General features: G+C 41.4%; 1 protein-coding gene across 1 annotated transcript in view; it reads right to left on the reverse strand.

The window, feature by feature from the left end:
- The window catches only part of LOC143283322 (WD repeat and coiled-coil-containing protein-like), a 56238-nt gene that overhangs the window by 19726 nt on the left and 13186 nt on the right, over window positions 1–23326 (reverse strand). The window contains exons 3-4 of the mRNA XM_076589520.1: window positions 3155–3315; window positions 452–566 (exon numbers count right to left, since the gene is read on the reverse strand). Of these exons, the coding sequence (XP_076445635.1) occupies window positions 452–566; window positions 3155–3315 (276 nt within the window). The remainder of the gene's footprint in view (window positions 1–451; window positions 567–3154; window positions 3316–23326) is intronic.

A 23326-nucleotide genomic window follows, 5' to 3' on the forward strand; every position in this document is an offset into this window, starting at 1 on the left:
AAAAAAACAGACTACAGAATATTTCCTTCCTGGGAGACGCTCCCTCAGTCTGGTTCCATGAATAAGCCATTACACTCGCCGTCAGTATGGAGCTTAGTAGGTGGTGTCCTAAGTGTGTTAAATCAGAACAGGCACTACCGAACACCACCGAAGTGACTCAGCAGCAGTGCAGGGTCTCCTCTGGTGTGTGGCCTCTTGGCAACCTAACATCGATAGCTCCCTGTGGACTGCGGACACCATGACTGCGACAACTGAACCGGGCTGTGGCCGTGTATGGGGGACTTGGAATGAGTGGCGTGCGAGTAATGCCACTGAAACGGTGCAGTTGATGGGGCAGCAAACAAAACAACAACGAAAAAAAAAAAAAAAGAAGAAGAAAATTTCCTTCTTTTCTGATTCCTGACACAATCATGAACTCTTGAAGCCACAGTCATTAGACGCTCATACTCACTTTTCCAGAGAGGGGAAAGCGAAGCTGCCCCGATTGTGAGTGTGACGGAAGTAGAAACTGCACTGCTGTCGGCTCAGCAAGCACAGGACGTCACATTTTGGGTTCCAAAGACAGCCTTTAGGAAACACACAATGGCATATCATTTATTTATACAACATTGATAATATTATGCTTGTGAATGAAACAAGTTTCATGCCAATGCTGAGTTCATGGCTCAGCAAGCACAGGACATCACATTTAGGGTTCCACAGACAGCCTTTGGGAAACACACAATGGCATATATCATTTATTTATATAGCACTGATAATATTATGCTTGTGAATGAAACAAGTCTCATGCCAATGCTGAGTTCACAGCTCACCAAGCACAGGACGTCACATTTATGGTTCCGCAGACAGCCTTCGGGAAACACACAATAACATATGTCATTTATTTATATAACTTTGATAGGATGTTTGTGAGTAGTAAAAGTTTCATGCTAATGCTGAGTTCATCTTTTCGCTATGTTGAATGAGAGGTGAGACAAAGTGATGAAACAGGCTCACAAGACAGCCAAGTCATTCAATTAAGCAGGGAAGACTGAGTTAAAGAAATGCCCAAAAATATATTACCTGGTTCATATATGCACATGTGCGCAATCGGATGTGTGTGTGTGTGTGTGTGTGTGTGTGTGAGTGTGGGGGGGGGTGGGGGGGGGAGGGGGTATGTGTGCATGCACACACATACACACACACATACACACACAGAGAGAAACACATTCACATACACACACAGAGACACAAACATACACACATGCTCTCCTTCTACTGCACACAACTTAAGCAACATTATTATAAAATCAAACAAACAAACAAACAAATACAGAAAAATAAACATCAATGCTTGGTTAAACACGAAAAATGCTTTCCTTGTTGCTAAAATGCACAATTACATGAAAAGAAAAAAAATCCTAACCCTTGTTGTCACCAACTCTTAATGCTTTAGTGTCAAAAGCAAATATCATACAAGCACTTTTATACCCCAGCACTTCCACCACCTCACCTCCCCTGATCTATAAGTCTAGTTGATTACAAAAGGGGGGTGGGGGTCATTTTTCAGTTTCAAAGAAGACTGTCAAGGCATGCAGACTGATCCATATTCGCTACATCACATCTGCTTCTTTAAGAACAAAAAAAAAAAAGAAAGAAAAAAAAGTAGATGTCTGACCTACACATACACCTAACATGCTGGTCAGAAATTAAAGAGCCTGCCCTTGTTTTTTTAATTTATTTATCAATCAAACATTAACATAAAATGAAATGAAATCATTAAACAAAATATACAAATAGGTAAATACATTGAAATAATATAATAAAAATGAAAGACACATAGAAGGCCAATGATTGAAATGGAATAATACTAATAATAATACTATTGATGATATATTAATACTAATACTACTAATGATAAAAACAATACTGATACTAATACAACTATGGTAATAACAATACTACAACTTCTAACAATAATAATATCAATATGAACGGGCCACCATCAGCTAACTTGAGTGCACCCAAAGGGGGATCAGTTTTTTTTGGAACTCAGTGGTCTGCCTTCTTCATCTGAGTCAGTGGATTGGAACTCCCACATTCACTCACCGCTGTGTGTACACTTTGTAAAGCTTGCCTACCATTTTGACACCATGCTGTATCTCCCCTGTGGAGACCCACAAAAGAAACTGTTGAGCAGAGAGAAGTTGTTCAATCCCTGTTTCTTTCCCTGCTTTTCTATTTTTTTTTTTTCTCTCTCTCTCTCTCTCTTTTTTTTTTTTTTTTTAATTGATTACCCGTAATATCTAAGGGGTGAGGGGGAAAGTGCTTAAAGTAAAAAAACATTCATCCTCTTCACCTCTGACGTGCTTTTGCTTTCATTCCTACATTGGGAGTCAGCTGAAAAGATATTTTCATTGACAGTTGGTGAGACCTAGCTCAGATAATTCTGCAGCTCATTGTGTGTGTGTGTGTGTGTGTGTGTGTGTGTTTATATTGATACAGCATGTGTAAGAAACAGCCTCTTTCTGAATATGGGAATTTTCAAAATTCACACAGAAGTACCGGTATGCATAAATCAATAACTTTAAATCAAACCTAACCTAGAAATCTTAAAATTCACACTGCAGTGCGCGTAAGCTGATAAAACTGAAATAAAACTAAATCCAACCTCACCAGAAACAATCATAAAAAGACATTCCGTGCGTCTTTCAACATTTTACTTTAAACAAACGAAAGTGTGTTTTGTTGTTTTTCTTTTCAGACTTCTTCTTCGTTCGTGGGCTGCAACTCCCACGTTCTTTTGTATGTACACAAGTGTGCTTTTATGTGTATGACCATTTTTACCCTGCCATGTAGGCAGCCATACTCCATTTTCAGGGGTGTGCATGATGGGTATGCTCTTGTTTCCATAACCCACCGAATGCTGACATGGACTACAGGAACATTAATGTGCAAATTTGATCTTCTGCTTGCGTACACACATGAAGAGGGTTCAGGCACTAACAGGTCTGCACATAACGTTGACCTGGGAGATAAGAAAAATCTCCACCCTTTCCCACCAGGCACCGTTACAGAGATTTGAACCTGGGACCCTCATATTGAAAGTCCAATGCTTTAACCACTCGGTTATTGCACCTGTTGTCTTTTCAGACAAAGAAGAAGCCTTTCTCACCCTGCGGGATAGGCTGAACACTGATCTTGCGGACCTGCTTGAAGGCCAGGCGAGGGGCGGACCCACTGACGTTCCAGACGGTGACATTGGGCTGGTGCACCGCACCCATGTAGCAGCTTCCCCCCTCCACCGCACAGCTCCAGTGCACACTCTGCACATTGCTGTAACATTGAAAATCAAATACGCACGTTAAACAACCTGTAACTCATGTCAGCATTTGGTGGGTTATGGGAAACAAGAACATACCCAGCATGCACACCCCTGAAAACCGAGTATGGCTGCCTACATGGCAGGGTAAAAATGGTCATATACGTAAAAGCCCACTCGTGTACTTGACAGTGAACGTGGGAATTGCAGCCCATGAGTGACGAAGAAGCTGTAACATGCAGTACACACACACACACACACACACACACACAAATGCACACACACATGCATGCATACATATATATATATATATATATACATGCTCACACACACAAAGGTACACACATACACACACAAACACATGCACACACACACACACATACACAAGTATAGTCAAATTTATTTTATCATCTCATTAGATAAAAATTACATTGTGGCCTCATAGAAACAGGGGGAAAAAAACACCCAAAAACCAATCATCAGAATTTATCACATAAAAAGTCAAATGGAATGTAACTTGCAACAGTATTTGTGTGTGTGTGTGTGTGTGTGTGTGTGTGTGTGTGTGTGTGTGTGTGTGTGTGTATGTATCAGATTATGATTTATCAAACAGTAAAAACCCAATATTTTGACACACACACACAAACACACACACATGTACGCAACCCTCTCCCACCCCCTCCCCCATTTTGTCTCACATCAGATCTCTACCATACTAGCACCACCCAACAATGAGCAGAAAAACAACAACAAAAAACAAAACAAAAGACAAAACAAAACAAACAAATCTGTCAGAGAGCTCCTATCATAGCAAAAAACAAACCAAGAGCGTAAACTACAATACTGAAGAGACAGCATAGCAAACAAGAGCTGTCCAAACTGACACAAGCACGAAAACAGAAAACAAAACAGAAAACCCTCAAGAAGACACTTGACCCAATGTGAGGTAAGAGACCCCTTGGCTAATCCACTACTCACATGGCTGAGGGGTGGGTGTGGGGTGTGGGGGGTAGGAAGAGAAAAATCAGACAGAAGAGGGACACTTGTTTTTGGAGAGTACTTGTCTGTCAGATGAGGAGATTCTCTTTCCCCTCTTCTGTTTCCACTCCTTCTCACTGGAGGGTGGAGGGATGGAATGACAGAAGATGTTAGATAGGATGTAATAGGGTGGTACACTTGGGTTCTCGGTGTGCATGCTTTGCATTCTATGTTGAGGGTCCCAGGATGATTAGGTCAAGTGGAGTAGTTTTACTTGACATTATGACAGGCGTTTTGCTGTACTTGGTTTGGTAAAAATATTTGCATGCACACATACACTCACTCTCTCTCACACACATACATGCACACACACACACACACACACATGCACACATATACATACATGCACACACACAAATGCACACACACAACAACAACAACAACAGCACCAAGTGCACACAAAAACATACACATAAAATGTACAGACATATATACACTTATGTTCATCTGTGCACACCATGTACACATGAATATACCTACACACACATACACACGCACACACACACACAAATTCCTACGCATTGCAGATCCTACAGAACACACACACACACACACACACACAAACATACACACATACATACTAACACACACAGGTGTAAGAAAATGTGTAGAAGCCTAAAAGCCATCGAAAACCAACATCAATGAAAAAATAATAAAAGCACCTGTCGCATCCTGGTTCATATGCATACCCTATCAATAATAAATAAATTGTGGACCTCACTGCACAGTTATTAATGTTTTAACACACACACACACACACACACACACACACACACACACAGGCTGTTGGATTGAAGGATCATTATGTAAGCGGATTCTCAAACAGTGTGGAAAGCCTGGTTCAGTTTCAACACAGCAAAACCAGTGTGTAAGCTGCAGGGCCAGTACCTGTATATATGATTTTGTCCGAAATCAGGTCTGTTCTCCATCTTCCTCGGTGATATCTGTACAATTATGTTTGTTGTTGATGATGACTGACCTTCTCTTTATATACTTGTGTGTGTGTGTGTGTGTGTGTGTGTGTGTGTGTGTGTGTGTGCGTGCATGTGTGCGTGCATGAGTGTGTGTTCATAATATCATAGTATATCATTATATGTTTCCTTCCTTAATGTCTTTTCATTTTAGTTTCAGTGATATCAGATGTATATTGTTGTGTGTGTGTAAGTGTATGTGTTCTGGTTCGTACATATACAATGTTTGATGGAATGTTCTGATACACTCTCCTTCATATATGGGCCTAAGCCTGTTACGAATGAACAGTTCATTCATTCATTCATTCATTCATTCATTCTCTCTCTCTCTTTCAAAAAACATATGCTTTCCTTCCCTTGGTTCTTCTGCACTAAGTTTTCCTCTCAAATCATCCATAAGAAATATGTGTGTTCCTTCATGGAAGTGTGAGACTATGACTATGTAGCATGTGAGTGGCAATGTCTTACATACATAGACCTACATCATTACAAAGTAAAACAAAACCTTCATGTGATCTGGTTTGTGGTACTGAGCTATTCGGGGGAAAAAAAGAAAAGAAAAAAAAAGGAAAAAAAAAAAAGAAAGAAAGAAAGACAAGAAAGAAGATACATGCTGAGTGGGTGAAGAGAAAGTGAGAAGGGGAACTGCAAACAGAGAGAGAGAGAGAGAGAGAGAGAGAGAGAGAGAGGGGGAGAGAACTGAACTGAACTGAAAAATGTTTCAATGCCATTGACATTACACTCCTATTGGTATGGGACACCTCAGAATAATCGTTTAGCAACATAAAAACAAACAAAACAAATAACAGCATGAATACATGAATCAAAGTCACAGCAATACCTAAGTAAAGAAAATCACATGGTCTGTTGAAAGACAATCAAAAAACATATGTATTGAAAACGGTTTTACCCACGCTTGACAAACTCATGGGCATGCTCAACCAAATGAAAAGTATGAAAAAAGGAAAGTAAACCTGTGCATATTCAGTCAGTTTGCACTTTCTCCATGCATATTACAAAAAGATACAAGTGTCCGCTTCTTTCAGTTGACCATCCAACCTTAACGCTATGACAGTTAAAACTTTAGTGTGGTTATTTCTTAACTTTTGAGACTGTAATTTTTGTTGTTGTGTATGCAGTTACATGTTTTGAGCAATTCTTGCTACAAAAGTGCCAAGCAAGGGCGATAAATTTAGCAAGTGACCGAATTATCTTTACATTATCTGACAAAAGGAGATGGATGATGTCCCTTCCAACTGAAACACTTTCTTTGAAAACACTTTTTTAAAAAAATTTAAAAAATTTTTTTTACAGATATCACTGTAGACGTTACACACAAAAAGAAAATGACTTTCATCCTCTGTCTGCGCCCCACACATAGGGCATGGGGGTCAAATGGATGTATCAACAGAGTACCATCTTTTGCTGGCATTCAGCCCAAATACCCTTAGCCTGAACAAAGTAAGAATGAGTCTGCCATTTTTTGTATAGAACTGAAATATATTTTTCCGTTTCAAATATACTCTTGAATGAAAGAAACCAGCTATGTTTTTTCTGAATCTTCTAAATGAGAATGCCAATCCTGTTTGTATGATGAAATAAGTCTATCTTTAAATTCAGACAAGAACATTTTCACATCACTAACTCCTTGACACATCCAAACGATCCTGAAACCATGAACATTCAAAACATTCTGCACATAGTATGCCCAGTTGTGCTTTCCAGATTCAAGTTGATTTAACATCATGTTGTACGCTTGTCTGCATATTCTTTCAGAAGGAAGCTGTGTTAGCCTAAGCCAGTATTTAATGAATTTAATCCAAATTGTAATAAATAAAGGGTAATGACCAACTTCACCATGAATCATTTTATTTGATGAATGCAGTGGTACTGAAAGAAAACATTTTATAGCATATGTGTGTACTTTTTCCATTTCACTATTGTTACATAAACCTCATACCTCTGTCCCATATGACAACATTGGTGCTACCTGTGAATCAAATAGTTTCCGAAAAAATGGAAGAAATCAATGCAGTTTAGTTTCTTTAAAGATTTTATCATTTCTATTGTTCCCTTTTCCCCTTTTCTACAAGATTCTACCCAGGTGTTCTGAAGACTCAGCTTTGTGGTGAATAAAAGACCTAAATATTTATAAGAGTTTGTAACGCTAATCCCACTGTTGCCATAAAACCATCTTTCATGCACTGAGAGATGTCCTCCTTTATGAAAAACCATGACATTTGTTTTGTCCAGATTTACATAAAGATCCAATCTGTCAGCTTCCTCCTTTAAAGCATTTATTTGGTTTTGTAAGCCAACTACAGTGTCCAACAAAAGAATTATGTCATCAGCAAACAAAAGCAAAAATATCTCAACAGCACCAGGGATTAGTTGAATGCCATGTCTTCCCTTTTGGGCCGGCAACCTCCATAGCATGTTCATTTATGAAAAATGAAAACAGTATAGGGCTTAGCAAACATCCTTGCTTCACTCCATGCGGACATTCAAACACTTCAGAATATACACATCTGTACCTCACACAAGCAAGCACTGAGTCATACACACTTCTAAGTGCCATGTATAATTTACCATTTACACCCTTTTTATGCAATATACTCCACAGCAAGTTCCTGTTGACAGAATCAAAAGCCTTGCGAAAATCTATAAAAGCTGCATATAATTTAGTGTTTCTAAGAAGATATTTTTGAACAAGGGAGTATAATATGAAAATATGGTCTATTGTGCTATAACCTGATCTAAATCCTGCTTCTTCCTCAATTATTTTTTTCTTCTCTTTCTGCCCATTCTGTTAGCTGTTTGTTTAAAATGTTTGTGTAGACCTTACCAAGAATGCTTTAAGTGTAACTCCATGGTAATTGTCTGGACTATTAATTTTGGTATCACCTTTCTTATGCAGAGGGATTATAAGGAGAGAGAGAGAAAGAGAGAGCGAGAGCGAGAGAGAGAGAGAGAGAGAGAGAGAGAGAGACAGAGACAAACTCAGACAGACAGACTGACAGAAAGACAGAGGTGAAAGACATAGTGTGAAGTATCACAACAACTTGATCATCAAAACAAACAAAACAAACTTCAGCTAGGTGGCAAGGGTGGGTGGGTATGTATGTGTTGTGTATCTAGACAGGGGTGGAGGGTGGGGGGCATTCCTTGACTTCATCCTCTTTGCTGTGTGACAAATTAAAGACTGCCAGGCCATTTTGCCCTCGATAAGTGCTGGAGTTATGCACCACCCCTTTCTTTTTCACTCCAACCCCCTTTTCTACTTTACCCCTCCCCCTTCCCCCCAAACCATTTCTGTTTATTCCATTTTATTTCTTCTTCCTCTTTATCCTTCGAGAACTACAATTCCCAAAGCTGAATGCTTCCAAATTGACGTGGGAGAAAGAAAAAAAGGTCTCAGCCATATTATACAGTTTGGTGCCCCCTTTCTAACCAAAGGTCCGTATCTTCAGCTTTCTGGTGTTGGGTAACTGGGGACAGATGGAGTGGGGGTGGTTGGTGAAGGGGGATGGGGAGGAGCAGAAGACAGGTAAAAGAACAGCGTTAAAAAAAATGGTTACCAGGGAAAGTGGGTAGGTAGGGGAAAGCGAGGGGCAGAGTGGAAGAGGGAAGGGCGGGCGGACAGACAGATATGTGTCAAGGTTGACAACCAGCAATGCTGCCCAAAGCAAAAATTAATGTGCGTGTGTGTGTGCGTGTGCGAGTGTGTGTGTGTGATAGAGGCGGAGACACAGCGAGGCAGAAAGAGACGATAGTGTGTGTTTTTTTTGTGTGTGTGTGTTTTTTTTTTACGATACTGAATAATCTTTTCGATTTCGACAGGGGAGGGAGAGAGAGAGAGAGAGAGAGAGAGAGAGAGAGAGAGAGAGAGAGAAAGAGAGAGAGTCGGTGAGTGGGTGGGCTCGGGGGTACAGACACAGAGCGAGAGACAGTGAGATTGTGACTGAGACAAACAGGTAAAAACAAACAAACAAACAAACAACCCCCTCAAAAAACAAAACAAAACAAAAACAACAACAACAAAAAACCAACAACAACAACAAAAAACAAAACAAAACAAAAAACCCAAACAAACAAACAAAAGACAGACATGATAAATAATAGAGTAGACGACAGAGATATATAGAAAAGACACTGCCTCCCGGAAGGGAAAGTGTAATCCATGAAACCAATCCTCCCACCATCAGAGGGAGAGAGAGAGAGGGAGAGGAAAAGGGGGAGAGAGGGAGAGATCGAGAAACAGCAGAACATGAGCGGGAGAGAGAATCAGACACAGAACGGGTGAGGCAGAGGGAGAAAGAAACAGACACAGAGCGAGAGGGTGGAAGACATTGAAACCGAGCAAGAGACGTGAGAAAGAAACTGACACACAAAGCGAGACAGAGTGAGAGAAAATCACGGTTAAAAAACAACAAACAAACATCCCAACAAAACACAGAAGACACTGCTCCCTTGCAGGGGTTAATGCGATCCAGGACACCCGACCTTATATCCCTTAATCTTCCTGCTTCAGGTTGGGGAGCTACTGTTTCAGCTAGTGGCCATGAACGTATGCAATACACCGAAACACAAAAACAAACAACAACAACAACAACAAAAAACCACCTCTCCTGTACAGTTATTGTCAATCTTACGTCCAACGCAACAGCTGTCCTCCCATTTCTTACCCGCCCCCCCTCCCCACCCCCACAGACACACATCACATGAACGCACGCACGCTCACGTACACACATGGATGCATACATTCACTCACTCGATCACTGACACGCACGCACGCAAACACACATGCACACACTCATATGCACGCACGCACACTCACACAAATCCCCTTTTGTGTCCACAAAGACCAGCGGAAATCAGAGAGAGAGAGAGAGAGAAACGAAACGAAAGTTTATTCAATAAGGCCATGGCCCCATTTGAAGGGGTGATTACATATTTTGTAAGAATAGATTTGCATATGAATATAATCTTACAACGTGTATGCTCAGAGCTCTGTTCTCTTTAACCAATCATGAAACTCCGTCGTTTTAATGACTTATAGATAAATATGGCAAGATTCGAAAAAACGTTATCATTTGTAGAAGACAGAAGTAATACTAACCGAAACTTACTTGGTCTGTTATAATATCTCAACGGAATATATATTTGTCTCAAATCATCTAATACAGGACAACATAATACGAAATGGACTTCATCTTCTTTTGCAGATCTACATAACGGACATACCATATCATTTACAGTGCTGGGCTTGTGTCTTTTACTATGTACGTTGATATCAGATACACCAAAACGAAACCCTGTTAAAGCACATCTGATGACTCGGTTAATATTTTTTGCTAAATATGGTTCTGTGAAATGATTCCTTTTAAACAATCTGAACAAAGAAAATCTTTCACTATTTTGTACATGGTCGTTCCACCCCTGCCATCTACAGTCAACCATACGCTGTTTAAAGCAAACAAGAAAATCATGAACACATCCAACCCCTTGATTAAGCCATACAAATGCAAAACCATTACTACATAAACATTTTCGAATGCTAGTCACCCATGTTACCCTTCCCCTGGCATCCAAATCAAATAACACTTTATAAGCTTGAGCAGGCAATCTGCATTCATTCATTTGAACCAGTTTTAACCAATACCTAATACATTTTACATATGAATTAATATAAATCGGATACCTACCAAGCTCACCGTAAACTAAGTCATTTGGCGTTCTTCTGTCCACCTGCAAAAACCTCTTCATAGCAAACAAATGTAGTTTTTCTATCTCGTACCCCTTATCCAACCCCCAAATCTCAGCACCGTATTGTACTATAGGCTGGGCTTGAACATCAAACAATTTAAAAAAACAATCTAACAGAATTACTTTCAAACTTATATAATAATTGTAATATGCTCACGACCGCTCGTTTCCCTTTACTAACAAGATTTCGACAAGCAAACGTAAAACTCAGTTTTGTGGAAAAGAATAAACCAAGATACTGATAAGTATTTATGACAGAAATTTGAAGATTCCCCAAATACCATCGTTCATATGCAGCTAAATACCCACCCTTTCTGAAAACCACTACATTTGTTTTATCCATATTTACTTTAAGCTCCAACCTGTTTGCTGCTTTGTGTAAATTGTTTAACTGGTTTTGTAAACCAACAACAGTTTCAGACAATAAAACAATATCATCTGCAAACAACAATATGAATAACTCTATCAAATCGAAAGTAACACCATGTCTACCATTTTCTATAATTTCTAGGGCTAATTCATTGATAAACAAAGAAAATAAAACAGGACTACAAACATCACCCTGTTTAACCCCCTGTGTACATCTGATATACTCACTAAATTTAGCACCACATCTTATTTTAGCTTTAACATCCTCGTACATACTTTTAATACAGCAATAAAGTTTACCTTTTATTCCATTTTTTGAAAGAATCGGCCATAAAAGTTTTCTTGCTACTGAATCAAAGGCTTTTTCGAAGTCTATAAAAGCGACGTATAATTTTCGATTATGTGCAAACTGCTTTTGAACAGCTGCCATTAAAGTGAACATATGATCAATAGTACTGTAACCCTTCTTAAATCCAGCTTGGTATTCACTTGTCACGTTGTTCAATGTTATCCATTCAGTTAATCTTTCGTTAATAATGGAACCATATAGTTTACTTGCTATATCACATAACGATATCCCTCTATAGTTATTCGGCTCATTTCGTTCACCTTTTTTAAAGAGAGGAATGATAATTGACTCTGACCAGTTTTCAGGATAGATTCCCTGGTCAAACAAAACATTAAACAACTTGACAAGAAAAGTGATGGCAGGTTCACCAAAGTTCTTATAAAATTCACCAATCATTCCGTCCGGTCCAGCGGTTTTCCCATTTTTTAACTTTCTTATTGCTGACAATACTTCTTCTTTGGTGATAGTCCGATCTAAAAAGGCCGTGTTCTGATCTTCCATTGACATAATATGTTCATCATCACGTGACATTTCATTTTCCTGAGCACTACAATCAGTATTACTTTCTTTTTCCAATATTCTTTTAAAATGATTATACCATTCCTCCATTGTGATACTGTTCTTGGCAAAGACTCGTTTACTCAATAAACCCCGAACATTTTCCCAAAAATCTTGCTGGCTGTCAACAGAAGTAATAATCTGTTTCAGCAATGAGTAATGATACAACCTTTTCTTTCTAAGTAGCATATTTTTGTATTCCCTTCGTGCTACACAGAATAAATCCCTGTCAACAGCATCCAATGTTCTGTTAAATTTTCCCAACAAACTACGCACTTTTTGTCTAACACATCTACATTCAGTATCAAACCATTTATTTTGCCGTATATTTCTATTTACACATATTTGCTGTTTCATACAATCTGCCGCTTGCTTTATTGTGTTGTTAAAGATTACAAGTGCCTCGTTAACATTAATATCAACCAAATCTGTAGCATGTGACAATTCCAGACATATCTCATGTGACTTTAACTTATCAACAAAACCAGACGCAAATTCATTTTTCCACACATATTTTTCAATGTACTCTCTTTTCTCTGGTGCAGCTGTACTTCCGTTCACAAGAGGAATTTGCACGTGAAATTCCAAAGGCATGTGGTCAGATTCTATTTTTTCTTTTACACAAAATTTACAGCAAGAATTTATAAACTCGAAAAGATCAAACGATGCAATGAAATAGTCATTCACACTGCTACCAGTGTCACTTATATATGTGTAACGACCATTACTGTCACCGTCACATACACCATTGAGAATGTATAGACCAAAAGCATCACACATATCTAACAAGCTTTTACCGTATGAATTTAAAATCCTGTCTTCAGAGCGTCTGCTAATTTTAACCAAAGAGTACTTATCAAACCATGAAAACGTTTTCATTTCTTCACTGAAATCTGGAAGTAAGTCGGCAGTTCTACCATTAAAATCACCACACATCAATACAGAAATCTTTTCATCAGAACATAAATTATCCATCAAACAATCCTCGAGCTGACTAATACCATTATCGATGTTAAACACTGAATAGTAAGGGGACTTTTCCGGAGGCACATATCCACACACATACAAAACATCATTGGGCAAATGAAATAGTTTCTTATCAAGGATAAATAACAAAACATTATCAATATCTACATTTATTCTCCTCACCTGTTTAACAAGAGCGTTCCTAACCAAACACACTACTCCTCCTGAACGTCTACCCCTTTCTGTAAATTTAATTGCTGGTTTCACAAACACAGTATGATCATCGAAAATCGAAAGTTGAAAATCATCAAGAAAAGTTTCGACAAAGCAAACAAAGTCAAACAAGGACACATATTCCACAAAATCTGGATCTGAAATTTTAGAAAATAATCCATTAACGTTCCAATGCAGGAAAGAATAGTTGTTCAAATTATGTACACATTTTGACTTGTTACAATTTTCATCCACTTTTTCTAAATTTTGAACACTGACACGCCCACTGCGACATTCCTCAACAAGCGTAGGTGCACCCGTACCGATATCAATGTCACCCTCCACTGTTGTCATGCCATGCCTGTTGAATGCCGAACTCACAGCAACAGCTGTTTTATTTACATTTGCACGTGCTGTGTTCAGTCCTCCCCGCCCCATCCCCACTACCGGTGTCGTGATGAAATTGTCCCTACGTGTGTAATGTCCGTCAACAGTCCCATCCCATCTGCACTGTCCAGTTGTCAACAATGGCCGGCCGTATCCCTAGGCCACCTCCACAATGCTGCGGTCGTCATCTCCCAGGAAGAATTTCTTTCCATCGATCAGGAGGTGGTCGTAGATCATGGTAGCCCTTTTCTTTTGATTCTTTGCCTCTTTGAGATGAGGTGACAGTTTCTTTCTGATGTTCCTGACTCTCAAGGAGAAATCCTCACCGATGAAAATGTTGCTTCCCTGCAGCTTCCGCTTTGCCTTCAGGATGCTCACTTTGTCTTTGTAAAACGTGCAACACGCTATCATAGGCGAATCCTTCTTCGTGTTTAGTCGGTGGACCCTATCAAAACAGACATCTCCTGACACTTCTAGCGTGTCAGTAATCAGGTCTTTGAGTTTGTTTTCACAGTCTTCCGGTGTTTCCTTCTCAGTTCTTTGAATGCCATGGATAATGAGATTTTTCCTCTTTGAGCGACACTCAAGATCATCGACTTTTGATTCCAAATTCTTTACATTTTCTTCCAGTTTTCTGTTTGATTCTCTCAAGACATCATTTGAATGCTTCAGAAATGTCACTTCTTCATTAAGAGATTGAACATCATCTTTCATAGCGGAATACGAATCTTTGATTTCCCGTAAATCATCTTTAAGTTCACCAAATTTAACATTCATGTTTGTCATGATGTCAGTCAAAGTTGGTTCTGTTCCACATGTGACCTGTCCTCTCGTCTGAACCTGTTCTTCACTGTCTCTCTCCAGACTCACCCTTCTAAGTCCGCTGCTGCTGGTCAGTCGAGACTGCCTCACGCTAGCTTGCTTGGGAGGGCCAGGATTGACTTCAATGTCCCCGCACTGCATGAGGAGATTGCTGAGAAAAATCACCGAGAGGGTCAGACCCACTATGACACCGTCCAGCCGGTTTCTCGGCTTCAGTGTCGGAAATCCTGAAAGAACTTTCTTCATGGCTCTACGGAACATAAAACAGATGAATATGGCCACAAAGGATCCACATCTTGCCCGGAAAGCGAGAGGTACTGCAGGCATGGTACTGCAACTACTCCCTGGCAAACTTTCAGAGTCGGTACTGGTCACTGACTTCCGTATAAACTGCTAACAGCGAGAGACTTCGACACACGTCTTCCTCTCTTGAGTACACGTGAACTCCCCTAGACAGAGAGAGAGAGGCACAGAGAGAGACAGAGAGGGGGGGGGGGGGAGCGGGGGGGGCTGAGAAAGACAGGCTGACATTGCGAGAAATAAGTATTAAAAAAATAGAAAAAAAGTAAAAAAAGAAAAATAAAGACAAAGACACAGTGACAAAAACGGAAAGCTCACTGGAGGGGAAAGTGTGATACAAGACACCCGATCTTACAGAATGCAGAATATTTTATTCTCTCCAAAGAGAAATTAACCTGTGTTATAAAACACATCAACAATTCACGAGAATCACAGTAATTCAATTTGTATGGGGAAAAAACCCACACACACACACAAAAAAAAAAAAACCCACACAAAAAAACACCGCTTAAATGTCAGCTTAAAGTAAACCATTCATACAATAATCACAGCCGTTCATATGCAATAATCATAAAGACAAAAAAAAATTAGAGTAAAACACACACACAATAATCATCGTCATACACAAGCAATCATCAGTCTTTAAAAAAAAGAGTTTCCTAGGTGAAAAGTGCGGCTGATTCGTCTTGATGTAGATGTTGGCCGCCTATACCCAAGAAGAAGAAGAAGAGTTAATCACACATACAATAATCATCGTCATACACAAGCAATCATCAGTCTTTAAAAAAAAGAGTTAGCTAGAGTTAATCACACATACAATAATCATCGTCATACACATGCAATCTCCAATCTTCTCCATGGAACACTATCGTCCACTTAATCTTCCTGGTCCTGGCTGAGAACGGGTTACTGTTTCAGCGTGGCCATCAACGTAGGATACATATCATGGGAAGCCTAGCTTCCTTCATACGCAGTTCTATCTTCAATATTCAATAACTTCCGAAGTTCAACAGCTGCCACCCCTTCACCCCCCACCCTCTCACTTCACCTTCCTCCAATACTCTCCTCTCCCCTTCCCACACACATTTTTCTTTCGTCCACAATGTCAAACTTTGAGTATCTGTAGATATGAAAAAAATATGTTAGTGGTTCATCAAATGGGTTTATATCATTTATTACGAAGGCCCTATTTACAAAATTGATGTAGATTAGTTTCGCTTTGCCTTCAGTGCTTGCCCTGTAAATATATCTATACTGCATAATGATAAATGATACAAGGCATAAGCATAAACTGAAATTGAAAAAACAACAACAAAAACACACACACACACAAAATAACAACAAAAATAAGACATGGAAGGGAGAAAACTGGGAGGGGCTTGAAGGGCTTCCTTACCCCCCCCCCCTCCCAACTTCCCAACAAAAAAAGATCGACAACGCACACACACACAGACACTACACACACGCACACCATTGCCATCAGAGCTTTCCTTAAGCAATAAACCCCCTGACAAAAACGTCAAAAGTGGAATGCCAAACACCACGACCATCACCACAGGAACTGCATACAAAGCCGTTTGGGGAACAAACAAAATTAGCCCGAGACCTGCATGCCCAAGACCCATCCCTGTCACTGTCTTTCATCGTCACCACAGTCTTAAACGGTGCGACGGTTGGCCTTTGTAGTAACCTACTTTTGGGGCAAGGCCTGCAGAGGCGTTCCATAAGTGCTCCTTAAAAACCAGTCTGGGGTTTTGTTTCCATGCTGCCTTGGATGAAGCGTTTAGTCCTGACATGGTCCTTTGTGGTAGGCTGTGCTGAAAGCCACACTGAATGGAAATGACTACCGCGCTAGTTGTGTACTTGCACTGGCAAAGACGAGATTGTTAAAATCCCATTTGCTCTATATCGTTGGTATTTCATCGTGCATTATATTTTTTCGCTACAGTGATGCATTGTCTATGAATCGTATATTGTATTGCTGTTATTGTGTCGTATCGACTGGATGTTATTTTGTTGCAACAACAAAACCGTATCGATGGGAGAGTTGTGATGTGTTAGTTGTCGAATTGCATGAGATACTCTGTGTGTGAAGCTGAGGTTGCTATCCTTTGGTAAAGTGTCACACAAGAGGGTTTTTTGTTTTGATTTTTTGTTTGCTGTTGTTTTTTTTCGAGAGGGGGGTGGAAGGAGGGAGTATGGGAAGAGTGCATGAGTGTGCGTGTGTGATTGTATATACGTGTGAGTTATTGTACGTACGTGTGAGTGATTGAGTGTAGTGTTACTGTTAGTGTGTGCATGTGTGTGTGTGAGTGCGCACGTGGGAGTGAGTGAGTGAGTAGGGGTGTGTGTGTGTGTGTGTGTGTGTGTGTGTGTGTGTGAGGGAGAGAGAGAGAATGTGTGTGTTTTGTGCGTGTGTTTCAGTCTATGTTGTGTGTGTGCGTGCGTGCGTGCGTGTGTGTGTGTGCGCGTGCGTGCACATATATGTGCGTTTGTTGCATGCATGCGTGTGTGTAAATGTGAGCGTGCGAGGAAAGTCACCGCAAAAGCCAACTCGGGGACCGGAAAATGAGAGAGAAGTCATCCGGAGCCGGTCACCGTGTATCTTATCAGGGGGGTTGGGGGTGGGGGGGGGAGGGAGGGAGAGAGAGAGAGAGAGAGAGAGAGAGAGAAGGGGGGGGGGTAGGAAAGAAAGATGGGGACAGAAAGAGATAGACGGAGATAGGAAGGAGAGAGAGAGAGGCGAGAGAGAGGGGGGAGGGAGAGAGGTGGGGGGCAGAACGAGCAAGAGGCGGAGGCAGAGGTGTGTGGGTGTGGGGTGGAAGGGGGGAAGCAGCAGACATAGAGAGGACACACACACACACACACACACACAGAGGGGGAGAGGAGGGCGATTGCGAGAGTGGATGGAGACAGAGGGAAGGGGGGGTGAGGGGGCAGCACGATCAGTGGGGAGACAGGGACAGACAGACAGAGAGACAGAAACAGGGAGAGAGACGGTGACAGGAACAGGGAGCGGAAAGGAAGTGTGATTTACCGGTGGTGCGGTTTCTCAGATGTGAAGGGACAGGCCTGAGGTATGAATGGACGTGGTACGTACCAGAAACTGCTCTCCCTCTAAAATCTCTCCCTGGGGAGTTAGGTTTCGTCGTACATCTGTCCGTCAATACCAAAGACCCTATACGGGACCCAAAATTTCGGCTCGTACTTGCAAAGAGGAAAACAGCGGCAGTGACGTGTAATTGTAAATAAGGTCTTTGCTTTTATTCATTTATTCTAGCTGCGACCAAGGAAGAAGAAAAGAAGCAGATGAAGGAGGGAGGAGGGGGAGAAGGAAGAGAAGTAGAGGAAGAAGAAGAGAAGGAGGAAGAGGAGGAAGAGAAGGAGGAACAACAACAAAACAACAATAACAATTATCTCTGTTGTTCAAGGGTTGGGTAGCATGCACGATCTTAGAAGCGTCAAAATTTGCTTTGCGTTACGAATTTTCCCAAGTCTATGCTAATTCCATGTATCTGGAAAATTCATAACGTTAAGCAAACTTAGAGCTGCTAAGATTCCTCATGCAATCCAGCCCAGGTTAAATTTCCACCATTCTGATGACAATGAGATCATATGAAAATGCGTCTTTTGGTGAGGTCTGAATCGAGTCGTGAGCTGAGAAGGAAGCCGACCATGGCAGTGCTGGTCCCGGCCTTGACCTCTTCACCAGTGCCCCGACCTTGATCTCTGAACCAGTGCCAACACCTGCATTTCACTGACATTGCCCATGTGGTTAGTCCCTCCAATTCCACCAATGCATCTCCTTCAAAACTAACTGGACTTCCCTTCTTTCTTTCTGAAGCTCCCACGCTCACTCGTATCTACGAGTGGGTTTTTACGTGCATGATCAATTAATTTTACAACCACTTCCCCCTTCCTCTCGCAACCATACCCTTGATTTCGAGACTGTGCATGCTGGGTATGTTCTTGTTTCCATAACCCTCCAAATGCTGACATATGGATTGCTGGATCTTTAACGTGCGTATTAATTTGGGTTTTCTGCACGTGTTTACACCGGGGTTTAGACACGATCAAGTCTGCACATATGTTGATCAAAGAGGTCAGGAAAATCTCCTCCATCCTGGCACACCAAGCGCCGATACCGGAATCGAATCGAGGATCTCCACACTGAAAGTCCAATACTCGTACCACTCGGCAATTGTGCCCGTCAGTGAGTGGGCAAAAGTTATTGTGGATTTATGTCGAAGAAGATCCTGGTCTGCCCTTTGCAGATGCCGATCGAGGCTCACCCTAGTTGTCTGTTGAAGCCGACGAAGACTTCAGAGTCATTAAGGTGTTTTGGGCTACTTGGGGGGAAAATAAACAAACAAAAAATTACCATACAGGTGTTGTATGGAAGATCTGGGCTATGCACACGTCAGAATCCTTCCATCTTGGTACTGCTGGTGAGCTCCGTTCACTTGTAGTGAGGCGCTGGCTTCAGATCGAATGTCTTCTCCTGCATCGGCTGTTCGGGATCTTTCGATCTTTGCATTTGCTCTCTCTCTCACATACACAGTGGAGTGATGGCCTAGAGGTAACGCGTCTGCCCAGGAAGCGAGAGAATCTGAGCGCGCTGGTTCGAATCACGGCTCAGCCGCCGATATCTTCTCCCCGTCCACTAGACCTTGAGTGGTGGTCTGGACGCTAGTCATTCGGATGAGACGATAAACCGAGGTCCCGTGTGCAGCATGCACTAAGCGCACGTAAAAGAACCCACGGCAACTAAAGGGTTGTTCCTGGCAAAATTCTGTCGAAAAATCCACTTCGATAGGAAAAAACAAATAAAAACTGCACGCAGGAAAAAATACCACCCCCCCCCATCCCCCACCCCTCCCCCCAAAAAAGGGTGGCGCTGAAGTGTTGCGACGCGCTCTCCCTGAGGAGAGCAGCCCGAATTTCACACAGAGAAATCTGTTGTGATAAAAAGAAATACAAATACACTACAAAAACAACGCGACATAACACATAACATCCGAACAAAAGAAAGACAGACAGGAAGAAAGAAAGAAAGCAAGAAAAAACTCCGTGTGTACAACTTAACGTGGGTGCCACTTCGGCGGGCGCACGTGGCCACACTACCACTACCAGACAGGTAGAACAGAACGCTGGCCTGTCACCAGGCAGTCATTCGGCAGTGATGGCCCGTGTATTTAATTACGCCAGGACCATGTCACATACCTACAACCCCCTTCCCCTCTACCCGCCCCATCCCGCCCCTCAGCCCCACACGTCACCTCAACACACACTCTTGACAGCTGTCCCTTTCATTGCTGACTCGTTTCATCTTCATTTTGTCAAGTGCATGCGGCTGTTTCTCGGAGTTACAGAAACCACAAAAGTTGAGTCCTTTCCCTCTCAGTGACAGCTCGAAACCCCCCTCCCCTCTCCCCGTGTGTGCGTGCGTGCGTGCGTGCGTGTGTGTGTGTGCGTGCGTGTGTGTGTGTGTGTGTGTGTGTGTGTGTGTGTGTGTGTGTGAACACACACACACACAGACAGAGACAGAGAATGCTGAAATGTTTAATGTGATTAGCAGAAAAGCTCTGGTGACGTAGTAGGTACATATCAGAACAAAATGGTGCAAAATAGATGAAATGGAACAGAAAGGGGAAACAAACAACAACAAAAACAAAACAGAATTGAAACAAAATAAACTAATAAGAGATTTGCGACACTTTGGCACATTGTCCTTAGCTTGAAAGTACGTGTAACAGGGGGTAATTTGCCTTTTTTTTTTCAGTCGTTCGTCTCCAAGGTTTGGACAGTACACAGAAAACAAAGTACAGATAAATCATACAATAAATGTTTACGCACGTAACATCAATACACATCATATCAATACAAAAACATACTAAATTACATATAAATCATATAATAAATATTTACGCATGTAACATCAAAACCCATAATATCAATACGAACACATCACATAATTACAATGTCGAGATTGACCATACAAATGTAGCCCGTCCTTTTTATCTATGCTTTTTTCCTTACAGAATCCATACCAATTTTGGATTGATTATTGAGTATTTGGACCGATGATGGACTCTTGAGTTATAATTTGGATTACACCTTTTTCCCCTTTTCTATTTGCTTCATCCCACGCAGACGTCAAACTCAATTTTGTTGTTAATAACATTCCTAAATATTTATATGTATTGGTTACTTTTATTTCCCTATCACCACGGCACCATTTTTCACGAGTCGAAAGATGACCTTTACTGCAGAAAACTATAACACTGGTCTATCGAGTTTTACTGTTCGTTGTAGTCTGCCTGTTTCTTGCTTAAGGGCATTTAATTGATTCACAGAGAGAGAGAGAGAGAGAGAGAGAGAGAGAGAGAGAGAGACAGAGAGAGACAGAGACAGAGACAGAGAGACAGAGAGTGCGCGCGTATGTTTGTGTGAGCAAGTGTTCACCCATGTGTTCTCAAGCACAAGATTTCCCCTGTGTGTGTGTGTGTGTGTGAGAGAGAGAGAGAGAGAGAGAACACTGAACACTGAAATGTTTAATGTCGTTAGCTGTAAAGCTCAAGTGACACAGTAGGTACTAATCAGAAGAAAGTGGTGTAATACAGATAAAATGGAACAGAAAAAAAACCCATTACTAATAAGAGATTTGCGACACTTTGGAACTTTGTCATTAGCTTAAAGTACATGTGACAGAGGGGGTAATGTTCCTTTTTTTCAGTCGTTAGTCTCCAAGGTTTGGACAGTACACAGAAAACAAAGTACATAATATAATACATATTTACACATGTAACGAGAGAGAGAGAGAGAGAGAGAGAGAGAGAGAGAGAGAGAGAGAGAGAGAGAGAGAGAGAGAATCTTTAAGTACTCAGAATGCGTGCGTGAATACATTGCTTTTATTGATCTGTGTTTACAATGATGAATACAATTAATTTTTTTGCTCGTGTGACTTTCTCCCTCTCTCTCTCTCTCTCGGCGTGCGTGCTGGTGCCGGGCATATTATTTTAAGAGGGTCACAAAGAAGAGAGTTCACTCCCATACACACACACCCTGCCCCCCCAAACCCCCTCACCATTTAAAGTTTAAAGGGACAGTATGGGTGGTGATGGGGGAGGGGAGGGGACGCGAGAAAGGGAGACCTTACCAACCCACCCATATAACCCCCAAAACATACATCTTGTTCTCATCAATATCTAGTCTGATCAATTTTGACCATAAATGGGCTTTCACATATCCAAAATATAGAAAGCTGAACTCAGGTGTGTGCGGCTGGGGTGCTGAGGCTGCTTTAGACCCTCTTCTATCCTTTTGTTGTCCCAAATAGACCTATTTTTATGTTTTGTCTTACGCCTCTGCGCACCAAGGTCAACAATAGTCAATGATGACGGCTGACCTTCCAAACTGAAGACTGAAGAACGTCGTAACAAACACAAGAGGTGTATGGAGCGCTTGGCTGAAAAGCTGACACAATCAACCCTGCTCCTGTAACAGATCAACAACCTAATCCCCACCACCACCACCCTTCTGCACGCACACACAAACACTTTCTTGGAGATCCTGTAATGGGGGATCGGTCGGAGGTCGTGGAGGTGAGGGGGGGGCCGGGGGGGGGGCATGAGGTGACGAAATGACGCCCCTCCCTTCCCTGCCTACACACACACACGCACATACAGACACAGACACAGTCAACCCCGCCAAACACGCACCTCCTTTCCCTTCTTCCTGATCGAGATGGCGCCCCGCTTGCAGACGGTTTTACAGCTTAGAGCACCAACAGAGAAATGTAACAGGCATTGAAATCCTAAAATAAAACAACAAAAAATTAAAGAAAAAACGAAAAGTTCTCAGTCAACACAAAGGAATGTGGACAGACGAGGACAACGAACGACGTATGACTCAAACAACCACTACAACAGACGCTACATGCTATCTCATGACCACTTTTTGTTGTTGTTGTTGTTGTTGTTTTTGTGCCCTACCGACAGATGCCGAATATTTTTTTCTCGCTCTCGACTTCAGGACATTTTGATTTCCATATTTTATGATATATGAATAATGATGGTGTGGTGACTGATAATGCTGCTACGGAGTCCATCATTTTAGGCTTGGAACTGCTTGTGACATGGATGTACTCTCTTAATATATCCTCCAGGCATCAAACAGGCTGAGAGATAACAGATACCTGGAGTGTTTGTCAATAAATTTGGGCACAACTCCGAGAGATGCATGATCTGTGAAGTGAATGACCCTCCACAGTGTGGTCATAGTCTT

The sequence above is a fragment of the Babylonia areolata genome, chromosome 6 (genome assembly GCF_041734735.1).
Source record: "Babylonia areolata isolate BAREFJ2019XMU chromosome 6, ASM4173473v1, whole genome shotgun sequence".
Taxonomy (NCBI): domain Eukaryota; kingdom Metazoa; phylum Mollusca; class Gastropoda; order Neogastropoda; family Buccinidae; genus Babylonia; species Babylonia areolata.